The following is a 23,750-nucleotide window of genomic DNA, read 5'->3' on the forward strand; positions in this document are numbered from 1 at the left end:
TTATGTTTTTTTCCCCAAAGCATTTGTTACTTGTGTAATTTTTTTAAGGCTGAGATAAGAAAATTACATTTTTATGTTATGTATCCCTATGCTATCTCATTTTTTTTCCCCAAAAGCATTTGTTACTTGTGTAATTTTTTTAAGGCTGTTTAAAGGAAATTTTAAAAAGAAAAAAATTTAGAGAACATCTGGGTAGGAATAACACTAAGCTGGGCATATGAACTCCAGCCCTACTCTCTGCCAACAGCCCCGTGAGCTTGGAAAAGGGCCGAGCCCCTAACAAGACTGCAGTCCTGGCTGACACCTTGATGACAGCCTGGTGAGACCCCAAACAGAGGACCCAGCTAAGCCATGCCCGAATGCCTGTCCCACAGAAAGAGTCAGATAATACATGTATGTTATTTTAAGTCACTAAGTTTGGGGCAATCTATTCTGCAGCAAGAGAAAACTAATACACCATTTATACTAAATTCTCAGGAAAAATGTTATCCCCAAAAGGTAGGAATTTTCATGTATACAAATGAAAAGTGGTTTTGACACTTCACATAAACATATAAATGTTAACTAGTATTTTTTTTTAATGTTTACCTCATTTATTGTGCTCAGCCAGCACCCTTAAATATAATTTTGTGGCTGACTTGGGCGCATAAAAAATTTACGTATTTTACTTATAATCTCATTGGTTGTTTCTAACAGTATCCAAATTATTTTTTCCTGTGTTTCCACAACATAACTAAGTGTTTATTCTAAAAGAACCTCTAACGGCTCACAAAACTTACTGAATCTTCAGCTCAGAAGGGCTATTCCTAGCAATACTAGTTGTCCTCTGAGCGTTGCATATAAAATTCTAAGTAGGAAAAGACAGACAGCCCGAAGACCACCTCCAGCCCCGACCAAGGAACTCTTTCCTGCCTGTCCCTGAGTTAAGGCAGATAAGAGAAACAAAGCAGGGACCCTTGGTCTACTCTCTACCTTTTATCCGAAGCTATCGATATAAGCACCTTCCTTTTCTATTATTAGTCAAATAAATGTTAACTAGTATTATTTTCATTTACTTTCCAATATTTTAAACCAAATATATTGTACTTACATTTGAATATTTTTCATAAGAGTATTGGATCCCATCCTTACGGAGATCCTAATTCTACTACCAACTTCTAAAAATTAAGACAATTTTTACTAGACTTTCAAAGCAGTCACTCTTACATCTACAAGTAGTTTAACTTAAGATTCTAAAATTGGACTAATTCAGACCTCTATATCTGGATGATCCCCACCTGACAATTCAGATAGAAAACAAACTAAATCTACTTGTTAGTACCAAAAATACTTCCTGTCAAAGAATGGACACCTTGGTTCTTTAGTTTCCAAATTTGCCCTGGGCCTTGTTCTTGCTTAAATTGCAGCTTTCCTGTTCCTGAACAGAACCACAGTCCTGCCCAGTCACCCTAAAAACAGAATCACGTCTGGCTGCGTCTCCTGCATACCAAGTTCACATGAAATCCTGCCACCATCCCATCTGGCTGTGGACGGGGGTGGGGAGGCCAGAAGAAGCTCTGACAAAGGACAGAAAGAATACAGAAGAGCGGAGCTTAGGAATGTCACAACCAGCATTTCCCACCACTGACCCCACAGAGACTGCTGGAGCACGTCCTGCAGCTGGGCCCAGCCTGCACTGCACTTGGCCAAGAGTGAGGAATCAAAGCAAACAGTCTCTGACCCTGTGTGTTACCCCACTGGGCCAACATTCCCTCTATCTGTTCTTACCTGATCCACCTCCATCTCCAATGGAACAGCCTTCCCGCAAGGACCACGTCAACATCTGGAACTGTCTCAGATTTAGAGACTCTGCCCGGCTACAGACAGGGTGTTGAACCAACTCTGGGCTTTTTAAACAAGTGTGTGAACCCAACTCAAAGCAAAGAAGACATAATCCTGAAGCATGCACTTTACTATCTTTCGTAGAAGTACTGGATCCTATTTTTATGGGGATCCTAATTCTAGTACCAACTTCTAAAAATCAAGACAATTTTTACTAGACTTTCAAAGCAGTCCTCTTACAACTACAAGTAGTCTAACATAAGATCCTAAAATTGGACTAATTCAGACCTCTTATATCTAGATGATCCCCAACCTGACAATTCAGATAGAAAACAAACTACAACTACTTGTCAGCACCAAAAATACTTCTTATTCAAATAAGGGTTGCAAAGAGTAGAGTAGATTAAAACAAAACCATATGATATGCATTACAGAATAGAATAAAACTTTGAATGACTTTGGAAGCAAAGATTTCAACAGTATTTCCCCAAAGTGGACAGACTTCAACTACCCACCCCAGGGCCCTTTTTACTCTTCTCCTTTTTTTTTTTTTTTTTTTTGGCCACACCATGCGGCATACGGGATCTTAGCTCCTTGACCAAGGATTGAACCTGTGCCCCCTGCAATGGAAGCGTGGCGTCTTAACCACTGGACCGCCAGGGAAGTCCCTACTCTTCTCTACCATAAGGAGTTCTCCAGGAGAAAAGTCTTGAGAGGCATGCCTTTGGGTGCACCTGAAGCTTAGAATTCCAATCATAAATGCTTCTCATGGAACATATCCTTCAGCATGGTAGCAACACCAATAAAACCACTTCACTATAGAATTCCCTACCAAGCCTGTGACGGGGTTACAGCAGAGGGCCTCATCAGCATCCACTGCCCTTCCCTCTTCCTCACACGCTGATAGAGATATTTAGTAGAGTATTCAACCTACTTACACACAACCCATCTACTTTGGAGAAAACTGACCCTCCGCCAATCCTAGGAGCAGACATCATTTTCTGAAGCCATTCAGCTCATTCTGGTCACCTGGCCACAGTCAGTAGTTTGAGGAGGACGTGTGACTCATTGGCCTACCCAGAGCTTCCGGTTTAGTATGACAGGATCACCAGGGATTCCACTTCCAGATTCAGCTGGCTGGAGATCCAGAGGATCACTGGGGGTTATAAATACTCTAGAGAGTTGGTAACTCTTATCTTGTGAGAACTCTGTGAAGGCAGGGAATATTTCTTACCTCTAGATATGGTGGTGAAAGCGGGGGTGTGGGGGGCAGGTTGGAAGAACAGGGTCCCCTGACCTACAGCTGGCTCACACAAGAGGCTGCAAAAGCTCTGGGTACAGCCAGAGTTCTAAAGTCTGAGCCAAGCGTCCCTCTGTTCACAGGCCCCCTTATCAACCACGGCTTCTGAACATACAAATGACTGTTCGGTATGTTTGCATGACGGATCACTCGAGACCATCACACAATTTTATAGGATAAAGTAAAGCTATGAGACTACAACAGAGACTAAATAATAAAAAAATTTTAAAAACTGTACCTTCTCTTCCTGGGAAAGAATTAAAAAACAAAGTGAAATACAAGATAGTAAAATATTGTATGTCATTAACTTGGCCTTTGGCATCAGCTGAACAATTTTCAGCAACCCAAGAAGAAAAGCAAAGCAGGACGCTTATCAGAATAAGAGCCAGAAACAGATCTCCCAAGGGTAGTATATACATCATGTGGGGTTACACAGGGTAAGGTGGGGTAATCAAATTTATCGTACAGTATTTTTTAAAAATTACAAAACCAGGGCTTCCTGGTGGCGCAGTGGTTGAGAGTCCACCTGCCGATGCAGGGGACACGGGTTCGTGCCCCGGTCCGGGAAGATCCCACATGCCGCGGAGCGGCTGGGCCCGTGAGCCATGGCCACTGAGCCTGCGCGTCCAGAGCCTGTGCTCCGCAACGGGAGAGGCCACAAGAGTGAGAGGCCCACGTACCGCAAAAAAAAAAAAAAAATTACAAAACCAATACATACTTGACTTAACAAGCCCTATAATACTGAGGTCTAAAAGAGTAATAACTCTTCCCCGTCCCCATATCCCAACCCACCCCACTAAAGTTAGCATGCCTAAATCCACCCATGCTAAAGTTAGCATGGTACTAAAGTTAGCATGGCTTTCTCTATGTTCATACAAATATACAAACATATGGACACATCCATAAACCCCCATTAAAAAAAATAAGATCATACTACACACATTACCCTATAAGCTGTTTTTTTTTTTCTTTTTTGCTTAAAATAGAGAATGCCCAATTCTCCAATATGACGTGTGTTTAAAGTTACAAAATGAAGGCACACATCTCATGGAAATAATAGTCCCAAAGTATCATGGAAAACATTAATTATATGAATATCTGGAAGCAAAAAGCAATTTTCTGCTTTTGTCTCATACCAGAAAGAACATTCCTAAAACAGTCAGAAAATAAAATCATGTAAGGCTGAAACCCAGAGAGTTCGTCTGCTAAAGACTCATGAATGTTAACACTTGACATTTTGTTAAAAAGGAGATTCTTTTATTTTTAGTGGCCACAACAAATCAGGTATTTGAATGCATGTAATGTTCTACTCTCCATCCTATTCTCAATTCAGCTGAAAGTGAACTGTGCCTCTTAGAGCCAGAAAGAAAAATGATCAGCCAACGTCGGTTAGGATATATCTGATGCCTCCTATCTCCATCTCAAAGACCAATGTTTAAAGTCTGTCTTTTATTTGCTATCAGACCACATTTTCAATTAAAGCTGCAGAACCATGATGTTTTCCCACCTGAAAACTGAACTGCTACACTTTGAGGAAAGGTGACACGGGGCCTCACTGCCAAACCAAACAACACCTCTCACCTGCTCTACAGCAATGGCGTTTTATACCTCTTCCATCTGAATCAGCAGTTTACATAACTACACCTCTTAGTTAGTTTGGCAGCCAGTTACCAAATTAATATTCCAAAGCAGTATCCATATATCTCAGGTTACTGTCAACCTCCCCCTACCTCCAACAATCAAATCAAGAAAGACTGAAAGTTCAGTTCCCAGATGGTGACTCCTGTTTCATCAAGAAATTAATTATCCGGGCTTCCCTGGTGGAGCAGTGGTTAAGAATCCGCCTGCCAATGCAGGGGACACGGGTTCGAGCCCTGGTCTGGGAAGATCCCACATGCCACGGAACTAAGCCCGTGCGCCACAGCTACTGAGCCTGCACTCTAGAGCCCGCGGGCCACAACTACTGAGCCCGCGCATCTAGAGCCCGTGCTCTGCAACAAGAGAAGCCATCGCAATGAGAAGCCCATGCACCGCAATGAAGAATAGGCCCCGCTCACCTCAACTAGAGAAAAGCCCGCACGCAGCAACAAAGACCCAGTGCAGTCAAAAATAAAATAAATTTTAAAAAAAAGAATTAATTATCCAAAATTATCCTTGAAACATGATCGCCTATCTGGAAAGGAAAGCTATAGGCAACATAAAATACAGCTTCGCATATAATTTTTAAAAATATGTTAGTTCTACAAAGTTATAATCAGTTACATGCTCTCGTTTTATTTACTTATGTTTCCTCCTCCTGTCCCCACACTGATAGACAGAAAAACATGAAGCATGGTCCCAATAATCCCATTCATATCTAGACACAGATAGACTACAACATGGGGAGAAAAGAACTCAGAAGCGAGTCAGAAGCTATTAAAACTACTTCCACCCCATCCATCCACTTCCTTCTCAGCTGCTGGTACAGGGAATCTTCATCTCCTTGGTTTAGTTAACATGTCTCTACCTGAACAGATGCAAATTCCTGTGCTTTATGCAAATTCCTGAAAAGCTATATATAAAAGCATTTTTGACTCATGTTTTAAATATATTTAACAAACTTAATAGAGTAACACTATGAAATCCTTTATAAAGAATTTTTACAACATAAAATTTCTATTACTATATATATTTATATGTTTTCATTTTTGTGTCTGACATGATACTTTTGTATAGCAGGACATGACTATTCCCAAATCTCCAGGGACCAAACACATATTCGTATCTGGTAATTTGCTCCTGTCTCTACTAACTACAAATGTTAAGAAGGTTTATGTCTTTTTTGACGGTTCACTGCCTTGCATCTTAATGAGTAGCTTCTCAAAGGTCAGGCTGCTAATCTTACGAAGGTATCCAAGAAGCCGCCTGTGGATTTCAAACTTCCTCCTGAATACATGTTCCTCCGAGGGCAGAACTAAGTCTTCCACTTGTTTTAGAACACCCCCGACATCCAGGGCAACACTCTGCACAGTCAGCCCTCTACAAACACCGTGTGGAAAGCAGACTCACTCGACTCTAATGCGATATTACTCACGTGCCAAATGAGCAAACCCAAAACTCTTCCTGAGGGTATAAACAAATACCTCTGGACTCCAGTAAACAAACAGAAAAAAGAGAGAAGAGTCTAAGGAAGAAAAGCCAGGTCTGTGCCACAAAATGCAAAGTCTAAACCCCCCAGACGACCTCCAGTGCACACTCACATATATCTCATTGTGATCAAACCGTTTCTTGAGGTTGTTGATGACGGTCTCCTCATTGAGAGGTTCTAAAAGAACCATATCTCCAACTCCAATCATATTGTCCAGAAGTGACGTTTTCACCTCCATTTTGGCCATAGTCTCTTGCTGTAAGAAAGAGGGAAAGTGGGACAATATAAATGAGCAAGATAATTTCAGATGGGTTCTTAGCACCAATGGAGAAATGAAACACTGCTAGTTCCAAATGGCCCTCACCTGCCTCATCAATGTCGTAACCCGCCCCTGCCCCTGCCCCCAAAACCTACGTCAGAAGCCTCTGCGGAAGCTGCAGTCACTGCCAAGCTGCTAGAAGCCCCACTTGCCAACCTGCTGCCACAAACAAACCTCCCTCCCAGTCATCAACCCAAGCAAAGTCCATCTACAGAAAGAGCCACTAGGAAGCCAGGGTCACCGTTTTCTTCTGTAGACCATCTCCTCTCCCCAACCAGAAGTTGCAAAGCTCTAGCAAGAGAACCCAACCCACCCCTTTCCACTAGCCCTTGCCTACCAATGTCAGACTTGAACCCACAGGAACCTGCTGCCCGAAGATGGCATCCCCCAGTATTCCATGATGAAATGCAGAATGCCATTTCCCAGGAAATGTTTAAAAAATGATGCTAACATTTACTGAGTACTTTTGTCACATATCAGATGCTGTATCAAGAACTTTCCATGCATTAATTAATTTAATCCTCACAACTCTATGAGGTAGGTTGTTATCATTATCCCCATTTTAAGATAAGGAAGCTCAGGGAGATTAAGAAATCCTGCTTATGGTTAATTAGGAGTGTGTTACATTTTGTGCTAAAAGAACTTAAATCACCACTTATAACACTACATCTATGGGGAGAAATTTCATTCCAGGAGTCAACGCTGACTTATAAAGAAAATGATACACCCCACTTGAAAATCAAAGGTTGCCTATATGATATAACCTGCCAAGAGTGACCTCAATATTCTCAACGCTCATTCCAACAGACACACCGCTAGAACAGCAAAACTGAATTAACATGCAACGAATAGACCAGAAATACTAGTTTCCTTTTAGCTCAACGTGAAAGCCTACCAAGTGGAAAACACAGGCACGCTGCAAAGGCAGCACTGGACTCCCACTCTAAAGTGCGCGGTGCCACCCAAGAGCAGAAGGTTAAATGCCCAAGACTTCAAATCTGATCACTGTCAAGAGTACTATCTGAATTTAGGAGAGTGTGTGTGGTGTGGCGAGGTGTGTGTGTGTGTGTGTGTGTGTGTGTGTGTGTGTGTTATGCTGCTTTCTCTAATATCATCAGGATGTAGAACTAAATTCATCTGGGCCATTCCCTCTAAATACTTGCAATGCAGAGGTCAATTTTGTTTAACTTCAGGATACTAACACTAAATAATATTTCAGGATACTAATCAATGTTCACATATATTCATGCCCCTAATACTGAGAGGGGAGTATATTTGATTCTTTCCATGAAGGAGTCACTCAAGCATCCTATATCTTATAAAGGTCAGTCTTCTTGCTTAAGGCTTAGCAATTTAAATAAATGTACTCTATTCTAGTCTAGAACATCTAGTAGGTCTCTTAGAGGCAAAAGAAACTACATTTAGTTGGGCTATTTTAAAGAGAACTGGGAAAGACCGGGAATGACATAATTCTTTATTATTAATTATTAATGATTTCTATGAATCCAAACACATTCTTTATTTCTGACCCATTAAAAAAAGAATTTTTTTTCAAGTGTGCACTGAAAAGCCAAAAAACTGAAACCAAGAAGCAGCAGCAAGATTCTCTCATAAACGAAAGCAACCAATAAAGAAGTATTTAATACTCAAAAGAAGAAAAACAGGGTTAACTTTTTGTTAATGTCTTTTTAAATTTCATACCAAGTACACCTGGAATAAATAGCCCCAGGTATCGCTAAAACCCAACAATAGTCGTACCAAGAACGGTTTCACGCACTTTGAACTAGGCCAGATCTTTCAAAATAAACCAGGTGGAGGGAGGGGTACTTGCCACTCTCTAGAGATGCAGCAGAAGCCAGGGAGACAGCTGGGCCCATGCCAAGTCCGTGGAAAGACTTGTACAGGAATAGGAACATGAGTACCCAACCTTTGTCACAATAAATTAACATTTAAATCAAATTTCAAGTTCTCAGACTCGAGAAATGCCAAAAGCACTCTAGCTGCGATGCATTACATACAATTTGGCAGATGAGGGAAGAAGGCTTAGGGATTAAGGGGGAAGTCAACCTGAGAAGAGTTTCAAAAATAACCACCGCAAACCAGCAATTTAAATTAAGCAAAGAGGCAAAATGGGAACTCTTTGCCCTGGGGTAGATTCCTGTATATAATAAAGTCTATTTATGGAAACAGCTGCAGAAAGACGGCAGCTTCGCTGCAGGTAACAGTAATTAAGCAGCCAGTCTTTCTCTGTAATTAAACCTGTTTCACCATTTCTTCAAATACAAGTTTCAAGCAAGAGTATGGGTTCTAATTTTTACACTTCTATCCCAACTTTATAATCTGAAGGGCGGAAGAGAGCAAAACAAATGCTGAGTTACAGGCAGTGGGTAAAAGTGAAAAACTCTGAAAATACAACTTTTGCAAATCAAAATACAGCAATAAAGTAAACCAACTGAAAAGGTAATAGCAACATCCACTTAGTCATGCCAGCAGTTTTGTTTCCTATCATTTAACTTTTTTAGCACCTAGGCACTTAGCGGGGAGGAAACAGTGACATCCTCCCCCTCATTTTCATTCTCCTGGTGAAACTGGGACACTGAGAAAATGACACAGAGATACTTCCTATCTTCGCACACATGGACTGATTTCCCTTACCATGACGACCATCTCCAGGCCTGGTTGGTTCACTTCGACATCTCAACGAAATTAGTCGGAATAGTTCGTTCAGCCAAAAGAAACTGATTTGTTTTTCCTCTGAAAGAGCAACGCTGACTACAGGAACAAATTTCAGAATCACTTGCTAACTCAAGGTTTCCATAAACTATCAGAAGAATTCATATGGGAACGTGCATAGAGCACTAAGGATACTTTTTGTTTGACACACAGATGTCCACCTGCACCCTTCCCAAGACCCACAGGGGAAACCACATTGTTCCAGGCAAGCCAATTTTATCCCATGCTCCGGGAATGTAGCGAGCGATCCACACTGAGGCAATCAACACATTTCCACCTCCCAGACGCTGTAATTGATTCAGGGCTGGTCATAGAACTGAGCCTGAGGCTTTGGCTTGGAATATGAGGACAAAGGTTCGTTCCATCTACCTCTGGGTGGCATGATTTACAGATGTGATACTTGGAACTTCTGTGACCATGTCTGCTTTCATGAGGGGCCTAGTCTGAGGAGGAAAACAATACAAGGAGGAGGGCAGGGAAAGAAAATAACCTGATAACATCACAAACCTCTGGATCAAATTACACCTGAAGCCCATCCCACAGCTCTCAAGTTGTCGGTCACAGAAGCCAATTAATTCTCTTTATTATTTAAACTGTTTGAGTTGGATTTTCTGTTATTTGCCACAGAAAGCATCTTACCCAATAAAAGAAGCTGGCATGAGGAAATGGAGTGCGTCAGTAACACACTGAAGAGCGCGGACTGGCTGAGCCAAGGACACTGAGTGGAGGCATGAGGACCTACTTACTATCTTAGACTGGCAAGATCACCTTTGATACTTAATAGAGACACAGCTGATTAAACCATGGTCTGTTGTGCCTTATGACATGGACCCGTGCCTGCAACTTTCAAGAATTCGAGGGGAAAAAAAAAAAGATGCCAGAGTATGTGTTGGCTACTTCTTAAGGATCTACAAGAAAAAGACATGCTTGCTGTGAAACTGGTCTGTCTGAAAGCCAGAGAGGAGAACATATGACGCTACTAAGTTGAGTCATTCTGCCTGGGGGCAGGGAACATAGAGGAGAAGTCCTCTATCCCAAGCACCAACTGTTTCATCTCTACAGCCTGAAAAAGGGATAGCACTCCCACCATGAAGATGCAGTACAGGGGATGTATCACCTGCTCTACTGCTTCTTAAGCTTCTTAACTGTTCCCAGGTGGATTCCATTAACCAAGAGCTAAGGCACTCGGCAGAGCAACAAGGCCAGGTCCAATCGCCCAGAGACAAGTTCTCAGACCAAGTTCTACGTTCAAAACCTGAGGAGTTGGTAGTATATCTGGTTTTAGTTATTAGTCCGTGGAAGCAGATAAACCTCGAAAGCCAACAACGTTTATAAGGGATCTACACTGCAAAGAAGTACGGCTGACAGTGACTTACAAGTGGCTTGACTCTTAAGACAATCAACCCCAAGACCTCCAACTCGTAAAACAAAAAACAACTGCTAAAGCATGACAAAGTCATCATCCCCAATGCTCCACTTAGATGGGGCCACAGAAGACAATGGACAGAGGAGGTTTTCTTGAGAACCTCTGGGGAGGGGGTGGCTCTGTTTTCAGCCATACAGGGAAGAGGTGCATTATGTTGGCTGGGGCATTTTATTTTCGTAAGCCTAAGTATGGAAAGAAAGGCTTATGTGAATGTTGGGCAGCCAAAGGGGGAGCATAGTAAACATTGGTCTTTTATTTTAAAGGGGACACCATCCAGTATACAATCCTATTCCTATTTGCACCCAATCTCCCTTTCAGGGGGCCCAGTTACCTTGCGACAAGTAATCTAGTGAGAAGCAATACCCAGTTCCCATTACAGAATTCAAAGGAGACAGATCTGCTCTCTCTCTACCCCAAGGAACGTGGCTTATATACAGCCAATGACATCCTCCTGTGACTTGGAGTCCCAGGTCATGATGACAGCTGGTGGTTACACTCATTATTCACTGCAGCAACAGCAGCATCATGAAACCAGGTGGTTCCTGTGCCATGGTTTCTGCTACGGATCCTGCCGCCCAGCCCTCCAGTCTCTCTTAAGTTCCTGCCTAGCTTCTAAGCCTGTATCCTTCCTGGTCCTCCAACCTCTGCAATTCTGTGAGTCTCTACATCGTTCCTGCATTGCAAGCAACCAAGATCCCTAATCGACATGAACACTAAGTACTGTGCCCAACATATAATTTTAAACCACGGTTACATCTTCAATATTACAGGTACCTCATCTTTTTCTTCCAACCTTGGTGAAAGCCATCTACAAAATACAACCACTGGCGGAGCCCTCCGAGGAAACACAGAGGAGCCTGGAAGTGGGGCCTCTACCTAAGAGTGCTGATTTAGCCCAACCACGAAGCACATCAACTGATACCCGGTGACTCCATGGCTGCCCCAGCTCTTTCCATCTGTTTGTCCATCCAAGAAAAACAAAATATATGATCACAACCACTCCTTCCCCCACCGACTCTCATCTCAAAAACTTCCAAAATTACTACCTATATTTCAGTGTACACCAATTCACTTACTGGCATCTTTTGCAGTATAAAAATACCATTTAAAGTACTGAAAGCATCATTTCAAAAATTCCTCAAAATCCGAAAGAGAATGAAACATAAACATCCTAGAGCATCTTAAAATGCCATCTGTAACCTAACATTTAAATATGAGTAGTCTATTCAGTCCCAACCTTAAATGACCAGCCACCTACCATGTTAACGTCATCTATGCTCGGAATGTCAAGACCAGCATTCCCCAAGCCAACAGCCCTACACAGACATGGCCAAACTTCATGGCACAACCTTATGAAGGCCATGGCCATTCTACGATTGGTATCAAAGCAGCAACACTGAAAAGCTGTTGCAAAGTAATTGATAATTTAATAATGACTAAGAAGAGATGCAGTTTAAGTTGAAATATAGCATCTGGTGGTCTCCCATGTTATTCGAAGGTCTCAGAGTGCCACAGATGAGAAACGATGTGTATTTTTAAGTTGAAAGAGTTTTACTATAGAGTTTGAAAGAACACTCACAAATCAGAGCTCAGGGTGCAATGGTTAACAGGGATTAACATTAAGTCATGAACATAATTTTAAATTTGAAGAAACTCTGGGCTACAAACTATTACATAAAAAAGATAAACAACAAGGTCTTACTGTATAGCACAGGAAATTATATTCAATGTCCTGTAATAAACCGTAATGGAAAAGAATATGAAAAAGAATATATATATATATAAAAAACTGAATCACTTTGCTGTACACCAGAAACTAACATAACATTGTAAATCAACTATACTTCAATTTAAAAAAATAATAGGGCTTCCCTGGTGGCACAGTGGTTGGGAGTCCGCCTGCCAATGCAGGGGACACGGGTTCGTGCCCCGGTCCGGGAGGATCCCACATGCCGCGGAGCGGCTGGGCCCATGAGCCATGGCCGCTGAGCCTGCGCGTCCGGAGCCTGTGCTCCGCAATGGGAGAGGCCGCAACAGTGAGAGGCCCGCGTACTGCAAAAAATATATATATAATAACAATAATAATAATAATAAAAAATAATGAGAATTCCCTGGAGGTCCAGTGGTTAGGACTCGGTGCTTTGACTGCCGTGGGTCTGAGTTCAATCCCTGGTCAGGGAACTAAGATCCCACAAGCCTCACGGTGCCACCAAAAAAATAAATAAATAAAATAAATAATAAATTAATTAAATAAATAAATCTGAAGGAAATTTTAAAGCAAAGCCATAAAAGCCACTTGCAGGAAAACTTAATGAAAGGAGATTATCTACTGCTTTGGTAATTGTAAATGGGGACAGTTGAAACACGTCTATTATAATGTCATCAATAATACACATCAGAGGCAGCACCTTCAGGGTGTCTGCTTAGCATAGTAACAATTGTTCTTATTTGACTCGAGTTCCCCTCATTAACCTGCTTGTAGGGTGGTCATGTATGCATCCTAGACCCTTTTCTGGAGAATCAGCTCCTTGGTGTCCAGAGTCACCCTTATTCATCTTTCTCTCCCCAAAGGCACAGTGCACAGCCTCTGGCATATGGCAGGCATTCACAGAAACACAAAAGGAGAACAAGTATGCAAATTTACAGTTGACAACTGATTCATTCAATAAGGGCACATTCTCACAGCTGCCATCCTTGGTTGCTTGGTTCTGTCAAAGCAGACCAGAAGGCAAAATAATGACTGCGGCTTCAAGCCGCTTTGATCCATTCCTCTAAAAACATATTACTATCAACAAAGGACAGGAAACAGAATTGAGCTATTTGGCTCCCAAAGACATTGCTAATGCTTTTAAGAATAACATGAGAAACACATTTAAGTAAGAAAACAAGGCCAATGTGGCAAGACTTCATGAACAAAATAAGACTCAGCAAATCCTGATGGCAAGACAAAGGTAAAAGAGGGACCAAGTCTACAGGACGCGGTTCCGGTTCCGTACCTAATGCAATGGGCTAAGTGACTGAGAAACACTGGAATTTCCAGATCTTTCAGAATAGCATGGAATCTCATCTCTGAGAAAAGTTTGATTAAATTTCCATTCAACTCAGTTCAACCACCATTTACAGTATTGAGCCCTGTTGGTCCCTGGCATTGTGTTAAGTGCTAGGGACACACTGTGAAAAATCATGGTACTTCCTCCTCTTATACACCCCCAGGAGCTCACAGTCCAGTAAAAGGGTTAAGACAAGAGAATAGGCCACTTCTGAAACTTCAAATGACCCTTTTAATGCTTAAGAGCAATACATGTTCACTACAGAAAAAAGAATCAGAAAATGTAGATGAGCAAAAAGAATATAAGACAAATCCAACACTCTCATGCTTTAGTTTAAATCCTTTTGGATTCATCAGAATCCTTACAAAACCAGATTTTTTTTTAATTAATTAATTTATTTTTGGCTGTGTTGGGTCTTTGTTGCTGCGCATGGGCTTTCTCTAGTCGCGGCGAGCGGAGGCTACTCTTCGTTGCGGTGCGCGAGCTTCTCATTGCGGTGGCTTCTCTTGTTGCGGAGCACAGGCGCTAGGCGTGCGAGCTTCAGTAGTTGTGGCACACGGGCTCAGTAGTTGTGGCTCACAGGCTCTAGAGCGCAGGCTCAGTAGCTGTGGCACATGGGCTTAGTTGTTCCGCAGGCACGTGGGATCTTCCAGTACCAGGAATCGAACCCGTGTCCCCTGGATTGGCAGGTGGATTCTTAACCACTGTGCCACCAGCGAAGTCCCAAAACCTGATTTTTATAACCAATGAATTGGCCATCGTTTCTGGTGTTACAAATTTTCATATATATCAATATTTCTGCCTCAGGTAGGAATGTGAAATAGATCCACAGGAGCTATGAAACCATGGAGCTGCACCAATGATATCCCCAACACTTTTAAATTCAGCCAAACTGCATGGCCATCTGCCCCCTTGTGCTTTAGCTTTTCCCCCTCCCCCAAATCAGCAACCCACATTATCAACAGCCCGCCCACCAATCATCTCTACCACTTGGCTGTGTCTAACATCTCGGCACACAAATATGTACATAATACATCCAAAATTTGTCTCTTGTATCATCACACACCAAAATACAAGAAAACAAAAGCAAAACAAAACCCTTCCACTCCCCCTAAATTCCACAGCCACAACTGATTCAGATTCCCATCCTTGGCCTCTCCCTGTCTCTTCCTTCCCTCACAGCCAACCTATCTCCTTGATTATATCAGCTTAATCACTCCCACTCCATCCCTTCCCCGCCCTTCCCCACTGTGACTGCCCCAGCTCAGCCTTCATTATTTCTCACGCTGAAGGCAACATCTCCTAAGTGGTCTCCCCGACAGCCTCTGCCAGCCCTCTCCTTCCCCCATCCATGGGCCACACCACCGAAGTCGCCTTTCTAAATCACAGTCTGATCAGGTAAGTCCTGCTTTAAATCCTTCAATAACTCTCCAGTGTCTTTAAGCTAATATTCAAATGCCTTAGCAGATGCTCAAAAAGATGAAATGGAGAACTGCCATACGACCCAGCAATTCTACTGTAGGGTACGAAAGGAGAGACTCAAACACCCACATTCAAAGCAGCATTATTCACAAAACAAAATGTGACATATATATACAACAGAATATTATTCAGCCTTAAGAAAAGAAGCAAATTCTGACGCATGCTACAGCACAGATGAAACTTAAGGACATAATGCTAACTGAAGCCAGTCACAAAAGGACAAGTACTGTATGACTCCACTTATATGAGGTCCTAGAGCAGTCACATTCATGAAGACAGAAACTAGCATGGTGGTTACCAGGGGCTGAGGGAGGAGGGAACGGGAAGTTGCTGTTTAACAGGTACATGGTTGCACAATAATGCGAATGTACTTAATGCCACTGAACTGCACACTTAAAAAGGTTAAAACGGTCAGTGTTACATTATGTATGTTTTACCTCAATAAAAAAAATTCCTTATCAGAGATGACATGACTCCACAGCCGGACTCCAGACATCCTCCTCCTCCGTCTCATCTCTCCCCAACCAAGTTCCCCTGCCCCCTAAGGCAAACCTCACAAGAAGGACCACCTGGGACAGACAGAAAAGCTGCTTTAGATCCTGACAGTGGTTCAGCTGAGCTGCTTGTCTTAAATAAATCCCCCGACTTCAACCAGTGTCAGCAGCGCTGCCCCATAGGCAGCACGCTCTGAACAAGCCCTACTCCTCCAGCACAGCTGTTAGCCTGCTGGTCTCCCCCGGCCCCTGGAGAAGGCCTGAGCTCCCCATGTGCGAAGACCCCGCTGCCTGGCCGAGGGGGCTGGCTCACAGGGCACTGGGGTGCGGAGCAGGTAGATGATGCGTGTGAGAGGGACACCGCGCACTCTTCCTTCCAGGGCTGTTTCCATCATCTCTCCCCTTCCCGTCAGACAGCCTTGCATGGTTCCCCAAGAACAGGAAAGATCATGAGAGACTCGGGTTAGAAACCGAACGGCGAGACACTTTCTCGGTATTTACGAAGCTAAGGGCAAGCGGAATGAAAATTGCATTCTTTAGGACAATTTACTCAAGCAGCATGGTTCTCAAAGGAGAAGGGGTTAGTGGGCCACACAGAACCACTCGGGGTGCTTTGCAGGGCTCCCCAGAGATTGAGAAAGTGGGCCGTGACATGCTTTTGCGAAAAGGCAGAGGGGATGCCAATTCTCACTCCTATCAACACACTTCCTTAGAGAAGCTTAGACAGGGTATATCGATTCATGGCATTTACTTCACATAGTTATCTGATTTTCCAATCTTGTGTTCCACCACTACATACTGAGGTTTTACCCACTTTTCTCTAAAGCTTTTTGTTAAGAATATATAATAGATTGCTAGTAGGAGGGCTTTTGTTACAATCTTGGATTTAGGGAAAAACAGGCCCAACTACTGGGCAGTTTCCATACAATAACTATTGTCTTAAGTTCAAACTATGGGTAACACAAAGGACATTAAATTATCAGGCAATGATACAATGGAACAGGTTTGAACTGGGAATGAAAATAAACAGCTAAAAGCATACGGAAGCCCCTAAGCCATAAAGTCAGACTCAAATCTTAAAAAGCTCTGTGAATGGGAAAGGCAATTAATGCAACATTCTGGGTACCTAAGAGTTCACACCCCAGAGGGTTCCTCTGAATAGGCAGAGACGGGCCAGGACCACTCAGTGTCAGGGGCAAGGTTCGTTTCTGTCTGGGTAGAGAAAGGCTAGCCATATCAACCAAAGCCATCAACCAGGAGCTGGGCTCCCCTCAACCCCGGGCACAGTCCAGTTATTAAGGATTTGAAAGATAGCATCTAGATAGAACTTTACAGTTCATAAAGTGACAGGTTAAAAAAAAGTTTTTTTCTAACAGTGGAAATGAAAAATGTATTATCTAGACTAATTGGAAAGATTTTTGAGTCAAAAATAACTGGCTGCCATGACAACACTGAAGGTTTTGGATTACTACAAACTATCTCTTCTGATGTATGAGCAAAATTTCTTAGGATCCCAGGCAAAACCTTCTTTTAAGAGACAGAAATGGACCCAGCAGATGTTGCACATCTGGTTTCTGGAAGAGCCAGGGTGAGGAAGCTCTCCTATCTGTTCTGACAGTAGGCTTTCACACTTACTATATTAATATTACACACACCCTTCAATCTAATTCCTAAGTCACCAAAGGTCAGAATATTCCACAGTTTTTAAAGAGAAGCTTTACTTGGGAAAGAGTAACTTTCTACAAGTTTAGCTGCAAGAATTTTCCAGGACTGAGAATTCCCTTTTGATCCACCCCAACATGGAACAGCACAGGCTTTGAATCACTGACCCAAGCTCGAATCCAAGGGAATTCATCTATGGAATTCAAGTTTCTGATCTAAAAATTCAGGGATGACAACATCCACTCCACTTTCTCTTTTTTTTTTTTTTTTTTTTTTGCGGTACGCGGGCCTCTCACTGTTGTGGCCTCTCTCGTTGCGGAGCAACAGGCTCCGGACGCGCAGGCTCAGCGGCCATGGCTCACGGGCCCAGCCGCTCCGCGGCATGTGGGATCCTCCCAGGCCGGGGCACGAACCCGCGTCCCCTTCATCGGCAGGCGGACTCTCAACCACTGCGCCACCAGGGAAGCCCCACTTTCTCTTTCAAGAAAGCAAAGCCTGACTCCCGAGAGGCTCTCACCAGATGTTAGTTCCCTCCCTTCGCAATGCCCATTTCTCCTGATCCTGAAGAGCTCCCCTACTCTTGCCCTGCTGTCTTCTGGCAGGTGTGTCCATGCAAATAACCTCAAGCACTGCCTCATCTGAAATAGACACCCCATGGAGTTCAGTACCCGGAGGAGGAACGCAGCCAACATCACTGTCCCCACCGTCACTTCCTGGAGGAAGCTGTGCAGAGTCATGGCAGGAACAACTGCTGAAGGGCAGGGAGACTTCAGAGAATGACACCGACCCCCAAGACTGGGTCTGAAAGCCACCCCCAGCCCTCCCTCTCCACCTGCTCCCCAAGCATGGTACCCTCACCAGCCAAAATCCTAGAAGGTCAAGAATGTAGGGCAAGCCATCCTGGCTTTAGGGGGAACCTATGGTCATGCTGTCCTATACTGGATGTTACGAGAACTCATGAGCTAACGTCTGAAAAGGCCTATGAGTTCCTGTGGGACACAGTAGCCAAAAACTCTAAACCACTGTTATAGCCAGAAACACAAACTCAGCTGCACTGGGATGTGCTAATTATAACCCACAGTCCTCTCAATTTGTTCCCTCATGCGGATTCAAAAATATTCCAATAATAAAAACGTGTTTAGTTTGGCAAACCTGACACCCTGGAACCCCTAGGTGAACGTAAAACAGCTCACATGTAACTGGCACACCTGACAGCTCTGACTGGTTCCTGGCCGGTGTGCGGATCCCAAATACCACCAGTGGTCATTAAATAGAATACAGTCACCTGGGGAAAATCAAGTTTCCTTCCAGATGAATTGGCTTGTTAATCAGAGGGTCCCAGTTGAGTCCCACATGCTAATACGCTCACCCAAGTCCTTCTGTCCTTGCCCCCTCCCCCTGCTTACATCGCTTGTACAGTGATTCTTTCTGCTCTCTTCATACTTGATCAGACCATCCGAGCACTCAAGATGTTCCCTTATAATTCAAAGTACGGTGAATTGCACCTAGGAGCCACCCAAGTAGGCTTTCTTGTAGCCATCAGTTTGGGGGTCCCTATAAATCAATTTTTGAAGACATCTGGCTGAACAAAGACTCTCACATAAAATAGCCTGGGGTACACCAGAGCAAAACGACCTTCTTTTAAAAAGGTACCTTTCAGTCATTCAGGCTCTTTTCAGTGACAATGGAGGGAAATATATTGAATTTAGTGCACTCTTTGGGGTAAGGAAGCAAGTTATCTCTCCGGGAAATGTCAGCTGTTGCATTTTGCAACAGACCAGAGGTTGGAATGACCACCACAGTGGCTCCAGAAAAAAACCCACAAGTGCCATATTGCAGACTCAGGTCTGCAGCTAGCGCACAGTGTGATCCTAGGCACACTGCCAACTCTGAGCCTCAGTTTCCCCACAAAGGGGTCGGATACATCATCTCCTAAGATCCTGTCCCAGCTTCCATCATTACTGATTCAACCAAAAAAAAACTCAACTCTGGAGAGACTGACTTCCTTCATTTTGGGGTGCACAAGCCTCCTGGGTCTGGTTACAAAGAATGTTAAAAACCAAAAATGCCAGTCCACAAGAAACTTTCCCAGTGACATCTACACAGAGGTAAAAGAAAGCAGCTCTCTTTATTCTGACCTCACCAGCAAAAAGAATGTATTAAGGGTCTAACCATACACAGCACAGAAGGAAATGCACAAGATCAACAGCATCACCATGAGCAAGGGCATCAAGGTACACGTGAATGTGTTCTCTCTCTGTTTACAACTACATGGTTAGCTGCAAAATGGCACTGGCTTTTTTAACAAATGCATCTAGTTAAGAAAGCAAAAAGGGATCTCAAATTACAAATTTAAAAACCTATATAAAATCAACTATACTCCAATAAAATTTTTAAAAAAGAAACCTATACAGTAAAAGAAAAATGTGCGTCACTCAACAGTACATCTTCAGTAATGCCTCTGTGCTTGTGGTTAAGAAAAAGTATTTTTGGAATAATAAAAATTCAGAAGCTTCCTCAAGCAGTTATCCACTAAAATAAAGTCTAATACACTACGTAATCAAAGAGAGAGATGTTTATATATTTACGTTAGGGCTTCATGAATGTTTATTAGTTCAGAATTGATCAAACAAAAATAGCTAAGATGTTACCAAAATGACACTGATAATGTAAATTGAGAAGGCATAACAACTTTGTCACTGAAAAAGAATTTTTAGAAAAAATAGCGAAATTGCAGTGGGTTACTTCACCTAAGTTGATTAAAATCAGCAATCAGATTCGAATTTGGAAGTATTTTCTCGGTTAATTTTTTTCTAGTTTTTCTCATTTGGAATTTAAAGCACCATAATTTTTCCATATCTCTAAACACATTCTAAAGTGTTTACGAAGAACTAAAAAAATACACAATTCAGCAAAGCAACTTACGAGACATGCCATAACTAAATAACCCTTTTTAAGTCACAAATTAAAATGTTTAACAAAATCTATGTTTACTAAATTTAAATTGATAAATGTTAACTAAATTTTAATAATAGTTCTGTTAATTTCCAAAAGTTCTGTAGGATGCAGCAATTATTTCATATATTGACATAAGGATACATATATACAAATGCCCCCAACATATAAACACATATTTTTTCCCTTGAATAGAGCACGCACTTAACCTGTAAAGCTATACAAAACTCAATTGTTAACCAGATTGACCAAGTATAGAACCATACAATAAATTTTCCCAACGGAAGTTTTGGTAAGAAATAAACATTTAATAGTGCACTACCCTGTATATGGCTGATTAAGAAAAGTTCATTTCCTTCTACAAGTAATTTATGAAAAAAAGATTTTCAAAATACCACATTGTTATATTGTAAAGCATCAAATCAAAAGGCCTAAAAACTTAAAATTTACACTCTACCCTTAATCATGTCTCTCAATAGGTAGGTAGGTAGATAGATATAAAAACTACAGAGCGTTCTCTTTAAATGACATAATTATAAGGTTTAGAAATTAAAACTACATACCAACTTTTCTTCTCCATTGTTTTTTCCACTGATTTAACTAGCACTTTAGCATTTAGTACATATGAAAGGGAGAGACAAACATTCATCGTGACCGGGAGAACACACCACGTTCAACAAATATTTTACAAACAGATAAGGAGGGAAAAGTAGGTCAATATCCTGTGGCTAGGCAGAAGCAGCGTCAGCTTCCATCCAGAACTGAATTATATGATTAACCAGGCACAGCCTACTGCTCTGACCTATGCACCTAGGATGCATAGGCGCTGGGAGAAGAAAGAATTAGAGACACATCAACTGCTCCCCAGTCATTAGCAAGCTAGTTGGGGAAAAAAGTTCTTAAGAGCAATACAACTAATAAAACAAGTGCTCACCTAGGGCAGATGATTCACCACAAAAAGAAGAAGATAGAGCCTACCATTTATGTTTAGAGGTGAACTATTATCATGGTCTAGGAGGATTAGAGAAGGATGGCTGAAGAGGTGAAACTTGACCTTGAGGGTCCTTTTTGAGGATGAGTAGGATGTGATTAAGCGGAAAAGAACTTGAAAGCAAGAGGTACGAGACATATTCAGAAGATGGTGTCTAGACAGAATGGCAGCAGAAGACAGCTGGTGTCGTGCCCTGCTGGGCCATGAAGCTGGAAGGAAAGGTAAGCTGAGGCAAGTCTGAGAGTGCGGGCTGAGGGGGTGGGAATGGGTGGGAGAGGAGAGGGAAGCATCACACAGCCTGCCTCATCTGTCTACACTGCTGTCATTACTGACATCAGTGCATCCAGAAGGCAACAACTGTGATCCACAGTCACTGGTGATGGTCTGATGGAAAATAAAGTTGAGGACAGCCATTATAGATGATTGGGAGTCATCAATTTTTGAGCTGGCACAGGGACAACAAAAATTTTAAGAAGATTTATTTGATCAGGCAATAGTCTGAATTAGTTGGGAGAGTGACTAGAAGCAGGGAGTAGGATTGCTCTGTGCAGTTGTTCAGTTTGTGCACTGCATAAAAATGGGCCAGCCAAGAGGGAATATGGGGACTGACATCAAGTCAAGCTCCTGAGGGACTGGATTTGCCCTTTTCCTACTTGCATAAATGCACTGTACAAGCTAGCAGTAGGGAATTCAGTTGGGGCACGGATCTAGAAGTTCAGGAATGAGAACGAGGGTAGAACTAATAGAAATGAAATGAGGATAAGTGCAAGAGAACTAACAGACAAATATATCATAAAAGGTGGGAAACTAATTTGATGGAGGGCGCAAGAGAGAGAGGAGGATTTAAGACTCCTGTAGAGGCTCTCTCATCCAAATGCCTAATGATTGACAGTTTGGCTGGTTGTTTTTTTTTAAAGGTCAGTTAACGTTGGAAGTCATAAGTAAACGATACATACCTAAACCTATTATTTTAAATAAATCCTATAAAAATATATATTTTCCAATCTTTTTCTGTAGGGCTGAGGCCTTTTGAGTGTATGTCCACTGACTGTAGTACCCAGTGGTCTCTTGTAAAACATCCTCATGGCCTCATCCTCCAAGTCTAATTTCTTTAAAGAAGAGTGAGGCTGTAAAGACACCTGGGACGCAGTGCAGGGTGGACTGCACTACTCCTGACAAATGCTCGATAATCCCTCTGTGGGAAGACCATCTATCCCTGAATTGCTGAATTCAGGCGTATGGCCATAAAGGTTTCACGTCCACCCTTCCCTCTGCCACTGGGATCAGCAATGTTCCAGAGGGCACAGCTCCATCAGACTATGCGCTGGAGTGAGGGCCAGGGCAACATGGGGCAGACCCCCACCTGACCTACGATGGCCACCCAGTGTGAGTGTGCATTATCGTTTGAGTCACTAAGATTCCCAGGTTCTACATAACCACAAATTAATCTCCCTATCCTGAATGACTAACAATATTAGTGGGAATACTTTTATTTTATGATCCTCCAAATCCTTTAGTTATTTCAGTTACTCCTAAATCATTTTTAGCAACTTATTAGGTGGTTTACAAACAAACATTCACATGAATATTCATAGAAACAATTCTTTTTGCACATATATTTTAAATCACTATATTAAATATAATAATAAGTACAATTGGCATAAACAGGCTTGGGAATAAACACAGTTGAGTCCACATAAGCATAGACTGGTAGGAACAAAAACTCAAGAGCACACTCAGGGTAGCCCTCTGACTCTGGGCATTTACTGTATCATGGACATCAGTTGACATATTTGACAAAGGAAAAGAACACCCACTAATCCAGCAAATCTGGACGTCCCTAAGAGCTCACAGAGTTTTCTAAAGCCATGAGCCTCTAGACAATTAAAAGAATGAATAGTACTATCGTATTACCAGGTTAAAAATCTGGTTGGTTTCTCAAAACCATATCCAACTACCATATTTATTCTGTCCCAAATGTATAGTCAGAAGTGCCTAAGTCATTTAAGCAAGCACAAAAATAACACTTCAAACCCACAACCAGACACAGAGTCAAGAGTACAAGGTCACATCTCATTCCAATAACCTGCCTCTTAAAGATAGAAAGAATAAACACATAAGTTACTATTAAAAACTAAATTTGAGTTTCATACTTTAAAATTATGTACTTCTTTTAAAAATGTTGACAGAGATAAATGTTCCTCTCCAGGTTGCCCAGCAAAATCTGGGTGCTATTTTAGGTGGCCAAACAGTAAATCTATCCGTAATTTATACACTTTTAGAAATCTGATAGTCAGCCTTTTCAATAAAAATATGAACTTCTACGTAGAAATCATACTGATATATTTCAATAGACTATTGAGAGAAACACCATGTAAACACATGTACAC

General features: G+C 42.2%; 1 protein-coding gene across 3 annotated transcripts in view; it reads right to left on the reverse strand.

The window, feature by feature from the left end:
• MYO1B (myosin IB) overlaps positions 1 to 23,750 on the reverse strand; it is a 189,582-nt gene that overhangs the window by 151,310 nt on the left and 14,522 nt on the right. For 2 of the 3 annotated variants that reach the window (XM_082657745.1, XM_082657744.1), the window contains exon 2: positions 6,361 to 6,504. In XM_082657745.1, coding sequence (XP_082513871.1) covers positions 6,361 to 6,495 — 135 coding nt within the window. In that variant the 5' untranslated portion in view covers positions 6,496 to 6,504. Of the gene's footprint in view, positions 1 to 6,360; positions 6,552 to 23,750 lie in introns of those variants that run through there. The other variant, XM_082657746.1, reaches the window with a different exon arrangement.

The sequence above is a fragment of the Grampus griseus genome (assembly GCF_964374135.1).
Source record: "Grampus griseus genome assembly, chromosome: 7".
NCBI lineage: Eukaryota > Metazoa > Chordata > Mammalia > Artiodactyla > Delphinidae > Grampus > Grampus griseus.